General features: G+C 13.9%; 2 protein-coding genes across 2 annotated transcripts, besides 18 other annotated features; one reads left to right on the top strand and one right to left on the bottom strand. All coding sequences in view use genetic code 6, as the record gives it.

Moving 5' to 3' along the window:
• Nucleotides 1-138: 138 nt before the first annotated feature.
• Nucleotides 139-192: a microsatellite.
• Nucleotides 140-192: a microsatellite.
• Nucleotides 193-245: 53 nt separating this feature from the next.
• Nucleotides 246-312: a microsatellite.
• Nucleotides 313-571: 259 nt separating this feature from the next.
• Nucleotides 572-1,491, top strand: IMG5_184560 (hypothetical protein; the record flags this gene model as incomplete). Its single annotated transcript, XM_004027322.1, has 2 exons — nucleotides 572-1,080; nucleotides 1,134-1,491. 2 exons carry the CDS (start codon nucleotides 572-574, stop codon nucleotides 1,489-1,491), a joined length of 867 nt encoding a protein of 288 aa, XP_004027371.1.
• Nucleotides 1,492-1,871: 380 nt separating this feature from the next.
• Nucleotides 1,872-1,920: a microsatellite.
• Nucleotides 1,879-1,923: a microsatellite.
• A 29-nt stretch (nucleotides 1,924-1,952) lies between these two features.
• Nucleotides 1,953-2,059: a microsatellite.
• Nucleotides 2,060-2,413: 354 nt separating this feature from the next.
• Nucleotides 2,414-2,461: a microsatellite.
• Nucleotides 2,462-2,484: 23 nt separating this feature from the next.
• Nucleotides 2,485-2,530: a microsatellite.
• Nucleotides 2,531-2,631: 101 nt separating this feature from the next.
• Nucleotides 2,632-2,733: a microsatellite.
• Nucleotides 2,644-2,749: a microsatellite.
• Nucleotides 2,645-2,757: a microsatellite.
• Nucleotides 2,693-2,760: a microsatellite.
• Nucleotides 2,761-3,557: 797 nt separating this feature from the next.
• Nucleotides 3,558-3,611: a microsatellite.
• Nucleotides 3,612-4,287: 676 nt separating this feature from the next.
• On the bottom strand, nucleotides 4,288-5,409 carry IMG5_184550 (hypothetical protein; the record flags this gene model as incomplete). Its single annotated transcript, XM_004027321.1, has 2 exons — nucleotides 4,288-5,291; nucleotides 5,343-5,409. Coding segments are annotated over 2 exons (1,071 nt in total), but the record flags the coding sequence as incomplete, so codon positions are not given.
• A 332-nt stretch (nucleotides 5,410-5,741) lies between these two features.
• Nucleotides 5,742-5,805: a microsatellite.
• Nucleotides 5,772-5,805: a microsatellite.
• Nucleotides 5,806-7,693: 1,888 nt separating this feature from the next.
• Nucleotides 7,694-7,736: a microsatellite.
• A 775-nt stretch (nucleotides 7,737-8,511) lies between these two features.
• Nucleotides 8,512-8,560: a microsatellite.
• A 232-nt stretch (nucleotides 8,561-8,792) lies between these two features.
• Nucleotides 8,793-8,834: a microsatellite.
• Between the last annotated feature and the right edge of the window lie 478 nt (nucleotides 8,835-9,312).

The raw sequence follows: 9,312 nt of genomic DNA, 5'->3' as shown, positions 1-9,312 counted from the left end.
ATAAATAAATATAAATATAATATCAAAAGAGGGATATATTAATTTAATTTACTAAACTATTATATTTAAAAGTAATAATATCCATATTTAAGCATTTTAAATAAAGATTATATATTAAAAAATAAAATTAAAGTATTTTTAAAAAAATAAATTAAAAAATAAACAAAAAAAATAAAAATAAAAAAACTAAATGTCAGAAGAAGTATTTAATGAATATAATAAGATTAAAAATATTAAAATAAATAATATATATATATATATATATATATATATATATATATATTAATTATTATAATTATAATTATATATATAATTTAATTTTTTTTTAAAAAAAAGTCTATCGAAATATTTTTAACAAAACAATAATAATAAAGCATTAACATATGTATGCCAAAAGGATATTCATTATAATATATTTCAAAACGTAATATTAAAGTATTTTATATTTATTTTAAATTTTAAAAAAAAAAAAGGTTAAAATTAAATATCTAATTCATCTTTAACAACAAAACCATAAACTATTCCATAAATATCAAATGCTTAATAAAGTACAAGTAGTATAAATATGAATATGGATACAAGCTTAAATCGTAGTTCAAACAAAAAAAGATAAATAAAACAAACCTTAAAAACTTAATCATAAAAAAGCCGTCGAGAATAATTAAATTCAATATCAGTTTCGACTAATTCTATTAACAATTAAGGAATGTCAGCAGACATGAAATAATGTATGGTAATATTATAAAGGCTAAAAAAGAATGAAAATGCTATTCCATTTTTATATAGGGTTGATACTATATAATAAAATTGTCCTAATTATTATTAAATAATAACAGAACCAATGGATTTATCTTAAATAGAATTAAATTTAAAATTAAATTAATATTAAACAAAATCATAATTTGCAGCTGATGTTAAAAAGATTTGGAGAAACTCATTTATTTATAATCCTAAAGGAAGCTAAATATATTATATGACAGTAAAAATGAGTGCTTTTTTTGAAAAATTATTTTCTTAAATTGAAAATATATCTCCTAGAAGAATTAATTAATATTAAAATAATTATAATAAAATTTCTTAGTATAAATAAAAAAGTTTATTTATTTTATATAAATATTTAAACAAAAAATTAGAAATATTAATTTATTGACTAAATAAGTAAATGGTTTAGCTAAAACTGAAACTAAAATTGATAAAATGAATATTCCTTTAACTATGAATGAAAAAAAATAATTGGGAACAAATATTAGAAATCTTGCTCCTGAAGATTTAAATGGAATCTGGAGTATTGTTTAAGATGATAATTAACATAATAGTGAAGTTATTGAATTTGATATAGATACTTTACCAATAAAAAAAGCGAGGAAATTAGAATAATATGTAAAATAAAAGCTTTTAGAATATACAAAGAAAAATAAAGGGGGTAAATAGATTTAAAATCAAAGAAATGTATTCTTTTAAAAATAAATAATAAAAATGAATATAATATGATAATATTTTTTTTGTTATATATATATATTAGAATTTAAATTATGGATAAAATAATAGATAATAATCTAATTAAAGAAATTAAATTATTTATAATGAAAATTTATAAAATGGAAAATTAAATAAAAACTAAAATTAATTATTAAATGAAAATAATTCTTAATAATAATTTAATTAAATTTAATAACAAAACTAATAAAGCATTTAATCTATGTAAAATAATAATTAAGAAGACAGCAATAGTTCTTCCTCTTAATTTATTTCTGGTATATTATTATAATTATTACAATTTATTTTTAAAAAAATATATATTAGAAAGTGAAGAAGATTGATTAAAATTTATTTTTTTTGTTTAAAAAAAAAGTATTTTAATATTATAATAATTTTTAATTTTTTATATTTTTTTATTTTTTTTGTTTTTTTTATTTTTTTTATCTCGTTCTCTTTGTTAATATTTAATAAACTAAATATATATTTTTTTTAATGTTTAAATATATCTTTTTTAATACATAATTATATTTTATTGTTTTATACAATATATTATTATTTTTAATTATAAATATAATTTTATATTAATTAAGTATTTTTATTTAATTTATTTTTTATTATATTATTAAATATTGTATTAAAATATTTATTTATAATAATTTATTAATAACTTTCCTAAATAAAATTTATAAAATTTTAGAAATTCTTGAAAAAAAATGAATTATATAATATAATTTAAAAGATAATAGTTTTAAAAATTCATATTAAAACGAAAGAGTAGAAATCATCAACTGTAAAAAATTTTTTTTTTTTTTTATTATAAAAAAAATAATAATAATGTATATTTTTAAAATAAAGAAAATTAAAGTAAATAATTATAAATAAAAAGGTAATAAAGTTCAAATATAGAATTATATAATTTTATTAGATAAAAAGGTATTAAATAAAATAAAAATCTTAAATTCAAATAAAACTATTAATTAAAAATATTATAAGATAAAAAAATAGATATAATTAATAATTTTATATTAATATAAATAAATAATTATATATTTTTAATGAAAAATAAAAATAAAATAAAAATTAGAAGAATAAATATTAATAAAAAAATATTAAAACAATTAAAAAAATATATAAAAAGAATTATTTAAATACTATATAAATAAAAAATATATAAAATAAATTATAATAAAAAAATATAAATAAAGAAAAATAGATATATTATAAAAATATATATTTAAATAAAATATATAAATATATATATAAATATATATATATATATATTAGATATTAGATATATTTTATTTTTATATTATTTTTTCATATTTCAAAATTTTATTAAAAATTCAATACTTAGAAATATTTATATTACAAATTTTTATATTTTGATTTTAAAGCAAAAAATTTTTTTTATTTTTATGTTATGATATTAATGGAAATATCAACAAATTATTAATTATATATATTTTATTTAAATAATATAATAATTTTAAAATCTTATTAACATATTTCTTAAAAAATTTTATATATGCTTAGAGATATTACAATATATGTCATTATAAATACTTTTTTTGATATTGGCTAATCAAAATAATAATAATAATTTTATATTTAAAAAAATATGTTTTTAAATTAGAAATGATATTTTAGAAAGAATACTTTATTTAATAAAATTAATATTACGTTTTTAAGGTTTATATTTTGAGACAAAAGAAAAAAATATTTGAAGTTAAAAATTAAAAAGCTGCCTACTTTTTTAGATACCAAGGGTTTTAATATGAATGATAGCTAAATTAGTTTTTATTTAAAGAAGATTTTTAAAGAATATTTTTTTAAACATAATTATTAATAGGATTATATTTATGATTATATGTAATATATAATTTATTTTATAATTAAAAAAAATAAAAAATAAATAAAATAGTATTATTTATTAAAAAATTAAAAGAGTAAAGAAATATCTTATATACATAAAAATACTATAATGGATGAAAATCTTTAATTTTATAATATAAAAAGAAAAAAAACACAATTATTATAAATAATAAATATAAATAGTTTTTTTTTGATTTTATAATTATTATATATATATATATATATATATATATATATATATATATATATATATAATATATTTGATTAATTTAATATAAATGTATATGTTAGTAAAAATACAAATATTAATTAGGTTTTAAATTAAAAGATTAAATTCATTTATATTAAATTTATTAAGTTTTCAAACAAAACTAATAATAATAATAAGATAGGGAATCATATAGATAGAATGACAAATAATACTGAAATCGAATTTAGCATTATTAAGAATTATAGTAATATATAAATTTTAATTTCATTAAATAATAAAGCAAAATTTATTAAATATTTAAAGAGAAACAGTAGGATTAACCTTTAGTAAAAGAATATATATATTATTTTAATATTTTTATTTTTATTTTTTTAGGTGATTTTTTTTATTAAAAACTAACTTTAATAATAATTAAAAAGATTAAGGCTTTTATCTTTTGATTGAATTATTTGAAAATTAAAGAATACATATATATTAAAATTTATACAGTTATATTAAATATTATGAGTGTTAATATATAATTTAAATTAAAAAGTTTACTATATTAATATATAATATAAATAAAATCAATTAATATTATGTATAATGAAATACAAATACACATTATTTAAAAATATTTATAATAAATGTATATATATATGTATATTTTATATAAAAAAAATAAAAGAAACATAATTGTATTTAAAAAATAATATATACAAAACTAATTAAAAAAAAAAAATGTTTCAATTCTCCTATTCTAAATATTCTATTTCTTTTTTAGAATAGTAAAGTTCATTAATATAAATTATATATTTAAAATTAATCAAGAACTTTTTCATTCCAGAAGTCCATAAATCAATATTTTTCATAATAGATATTTCAACATAATCAATTTCACATTTTTAAATATCAATATTATAAGGAAGTTTAACTTCTTCTACATAATCTCCTATTTTAACTTAATTTATCAAAAATTCATAAAAACAATAAAATTCTTTCAATAATAATTTAATGGCTTAATCAAATCTACTATATTCGCTTTAATAATTCAATGGTCCATATAGTTAAAGAATTTAATTTTTCTCAATTTCACAAATCTAACTTTCATTTGCACATAAGTTAATGTCTTTAATAAATTTCATCTCATATCCATATTTTTTTACCAAATAAGAAAAAAGCATTGCTATTTATCCCAAACCGGCATTTGTTTCATCCCATACGATTTCTTAGTTTAATTTTTTTCCTATTATTATATTATTTATTGTTCCTGCTTATTCATCACATTATATATTAAAAACTTAATTTAGTGTATTATAAGTATTTAATTTTATTAATTGCTCATTATAATGTTTTTCTTGGTTTTCAGCTATTTATTTTTTTTCTAATACTTAATAGAGATTTTTCTCAAATATATTTACTTCGTCCCAGTATTCATTTTCTTATTATTCATAGGTGAGTATTTTTTCCTTTAATTCGAAAATTTTTTAGTTTAATTCTTCCTCTTCTTATTCCAATTATTTGTATTCTTGCTCTATTTCGGTTTCGTTTTTTTATTCGGATGTTTTTATGAGGTTAATTTCATGAGTTACGTGGCTTATTTTAGAATTTATTTCTGTTAAGTTTATTTGGATTTCGTTTATTTATTTTTCTAATTATTCTATTTCTTTAGTTCCTTATTCTAATTTCTGTTTACATTCAAAACAATAATATTGTTTTTCGTAATTTATGGTAAAAAATAGAAGTTGTTCTTATTTTATTAATATATTTTTTTATTAAAAAATAAAATAAAAAAATTAACCTTATGTTTTTTCTTCTTTGCATGAATTACAATTTAGCTTAATTGATTCTTCTTCTTCTTCTTTTTTCTATTTTTTTTTTTTTTTTTTTCTATATAGAGTTTAAAAATACCTTTATTTATTATCTAGTTGTTTTCTTAATTGGAATCGCTTTAGTTTTTATTTATATCGTCTTAACTTTAACTATTCATTTTGTATCTTTGAATATTTAATTAAAGAATTATATAATTTTTATTATATTTTTTATTAATTTTATATTTAATTTCTTCATTGTATATATAAATTTATAAATAAATTTAAAAGTGATTTAAACAATATGATATAATTATATTAATAAATAATATAATAAAAAAATCATATAGAAAAGGTAAACGAAAAATTAATTAGTAAATTTACAATTTTAATTATATAAATATAATTATTTATAGTTAATATATAATATATTATATATATATATATATATATTTTGTATTATTTTTTAGTTTTTATTTTTTAAAAAAATATTATTAATTAAAAAAAAAAAAATTAATTATTATTATATTAAAAATTTATAATAATGACATCAAAAGAAAAAAGCTCAGGATAAATCAATACATAAATGGATATTTTGATTAAGCATGGAGAAACGGGCTAAACTTAAACTTATAATAGCATATAATCAGATTAGAAGTTTTTATTTTTAAAAAATTAATTTTATATATATTTAGAATTTTTAATTTTTCAATTTTTAACTTTTAATAAGAGTACTCTATATTCAATAATTAATTTAATAAGATTTTAAAATTGATTTAAAACATCAAATTATACTAACTAAAAGTGGTTTTAAAGTATAGTCTGATGATATTTTATATGAAATTTAAAGAGATAATGCTTTATCTTAAACTTCAAGTATGAATGAAAATAAAATCATGAAATAATATAATGTAAAAGTGTTTATATGCTTTTCGTTAATATTATTATAATTTTTTGTTAATAAAGGTGTTTTTCATATTCGATGAATAAAATTTAAGTGATTGTTTAGATTAATTATAATATTTAAGTATTCAAAATTAATAATAAATATAAAGTTTTAATAAATCTAATGATGGAGGTAAACAAACTAATATTGAATTTTTTTATAAAAATATAAATTTTTATTAGATTTAAATATAAATGATTGTTTAATATAAATATAATTTTCTGAAGAATAAAAAATTAAACTAAATGACAAATAACCAAATATAATAGAATTAGAATAAAAAATATTTGACCATTATTAATTATTAAAAGCAATTTAAAAAATAAAAAAATTAATATAGACATAATTTTTTGTTTTTATATATATAGAAAAAAAACATAGAGTTTTAAAATAAATGCGAAAAAATTGAAAAAATAGCAAAAGAAATCGAAACTTAATCATCCTCTTTAGAGTCTATTTTAATGCGTTCTATTAATGAATATTCTATTTGCAAAAATAGGAAAACTGAAGTTTTTTAAAAAATTAAATCTTTTTCAGAAAAGAATAGCAAAATTTTAAATAAATATGAAGAGTTTATTTAGAATGTAAGAAAATTAAAACAAATAAAATAAAAGTCATATTTTTTTTTTTAATATATATAAAAAGAGTAAATAATTTGAAATACATGATTTGCTTAAAAAAGAAAATAAAAAATATTTCTATGAGAATTTTTATGATGAAAAATAAGCAGAAATGCTATAAATGCATTGCGTAAATTAATAAGATAAAATTAAATAAAAAAATATCGAATATGACTAGAATATAAAAGCACTTAAAAAATAAATATAAGAATAATAAAAATATGTTTTTGCAAATTAAGGCATTTAAAAGTATTTTTTTGGTTTTTTTATTTATATATATAAAATACAATAAAAAGTTCATTTGAAATACTGAAAAAATTCGAGGATTAAATTTGTTAAGGAAAAATTTTTTTTATTAATACTAATAATAAAATATATGAAGATTATAATATTTTAAGAAAAATTATAAATGAAATATTGGAAAAAGGAGAACTTTCAAATGAAGAAGAAAATTAATAAAATTAATTATATGAAACAATAAATAATTATAAAATGTAGATAGAAACAATAAATGTTCATTTAGAAAATTAGTTAAAAATATATTAATGTTTATGTGAATAAAAAGGAAATAACTACTAAAAAATATAAAGAATATATTCTAAATTAAACTCAGTAACAAAAGAATTAACTAAATATACTTATGAGAAATTCAAATAACTAGAATATGAAGTTTTAAAATTAGAAAAGGTATTTGTAGAAATATAAAAACCTATATAGCTTTTTAGTAATTATAAATAAATTATAAAAGAGATAAGTAGAAGAGTTGAATTTAGTGAAATTTATTAAAAATGTAAAAAATTTATTAAAAATATAAAAAAACTAAAAATGTATATATATAATTAAAAAAAAAAAAAAAAAAATGATTAAAATAAAAAAATAGAAATTAAAAATAAAAATATATATATAATTTTAAAAAAATACGATTAAAATAAAAAAAAAAATAGAAATTAAAAATATAAATGGGTTTATAAAATGTGAGAATGAAAAAAGATAAAACTTCTTTAATTTTTTTTCAAGTTTTTACCTTAAGATTTTATGCCGGAATTAAAAAACTTTGTTTCTTATATCGAAGATTTTAACGAAAAGATACCAAAAATTATTGATGAGAAAGAAAAAGTGTATTCTGGATATTTCCAGGAAGGGAAAAAAATACAAATATTGGAATAACAAATTGATGATATGAATAAAGTATTAGCAAATACGAAAAATTATTATTAAAATAACAAAGAAAATATATTATTTATAAATAATGAAAATTAATAAATATAAAAGTTAAATTAAAGAATCAATAATTTAACTGTATTATTATAATAAACATCCAAAAAAAACTTCGAGTCTTTTTTTAAAAAATGTATGGAAGAAAAAGAATAATCTTAAATATAATCTGAGAGATTGAAATCTATTGAAAACAAAAACTAATAATTATTAGAAGAAATAAACTTTAAAGCTAAAACCATTAAAAATGATTAAGAAAAAATATAGAGTATTTTTTAATTAATTATTTTTTTACAATAATATTTGTATATATATAATTTTTTTTAATTTTTCTATATTTTTTTTTTAATAAAAAACTCAATCAATAAAAATAAATAAATATATATATATATATATATAAATATATATATATATATATATTTATATAAATTAAAAAATGAATAAATAAATAATATAAAATAGAATTGAACATATAAATTAGTTAGAAATAAAAAGAAATTGATGATTTAATTTCTTAAAATTAATAAATAGAAAAATAATTAAAGAATGAAAACAAGAGAAATATATAAGAAATTTAGACTGAAAGTTAAAAAGAATAAGAAAGATTAAGAAAAAAGAATGCATAATTAGAGCTAGAAATATAAAACAAATAGCAATATATATAAAATTAATAGAAAGAATATAATAATTTAAAGAAAGAAATCGAATAAAGGGAATAAGAAATATAAAAGTATAATTTTTATTATTAAAATATAATAAATATAAACAAAAAAGTAAATTAAATGAGATTGAATAATCAAAAGAAGAAAAAGAAAAAATAAAAAAAGAAAAAATCAGTTTAATAGTAAGAATCGAAAACTAAGATTAATTATTAGAAAAAAAAAGTTAAGAAATTTCTTAATTTTAGAAATAAAATAATATAATATAATCCGATAAAAATTAAATACAGGAAATTTCATAAAAATAAATATAAGAATTATAAAAAAACACAGAAAAATTAAAAAATGAATTAGAAAAAAAATAAAACTATATTGATTTATTAAAGTAAGAAAACGAAAAAAAATAAATAGAAATAAACCAAATTTAAAAATAAATATTTTAAATATAAAACGAATAAAGACTTAAAATTAATGATTTAAACGAAGAAATATAAAAAAACAAAATCGATTTAAATGTAAA

Source organism: Ichthyophthirius multifiliis (genome assembly GCF_000220395.1).
Source record: "Ichthyophthirius multifiliis unplaced genomic scaffold scaff_1120509251337, whole genome shotgun sequence".
NCBI classification, from domain to species: Eukaryota; Ciliophora; class Oligohymenophorea; order Hymenostomatida; genus Ichthyophthirius; species Ichthyophthirius multifiliis.
The sequence above is the reverse complement of the archived record's forward strand: the minus strand, read 5'-3'. Positions and strand labels throughout refer to the sequence as shown.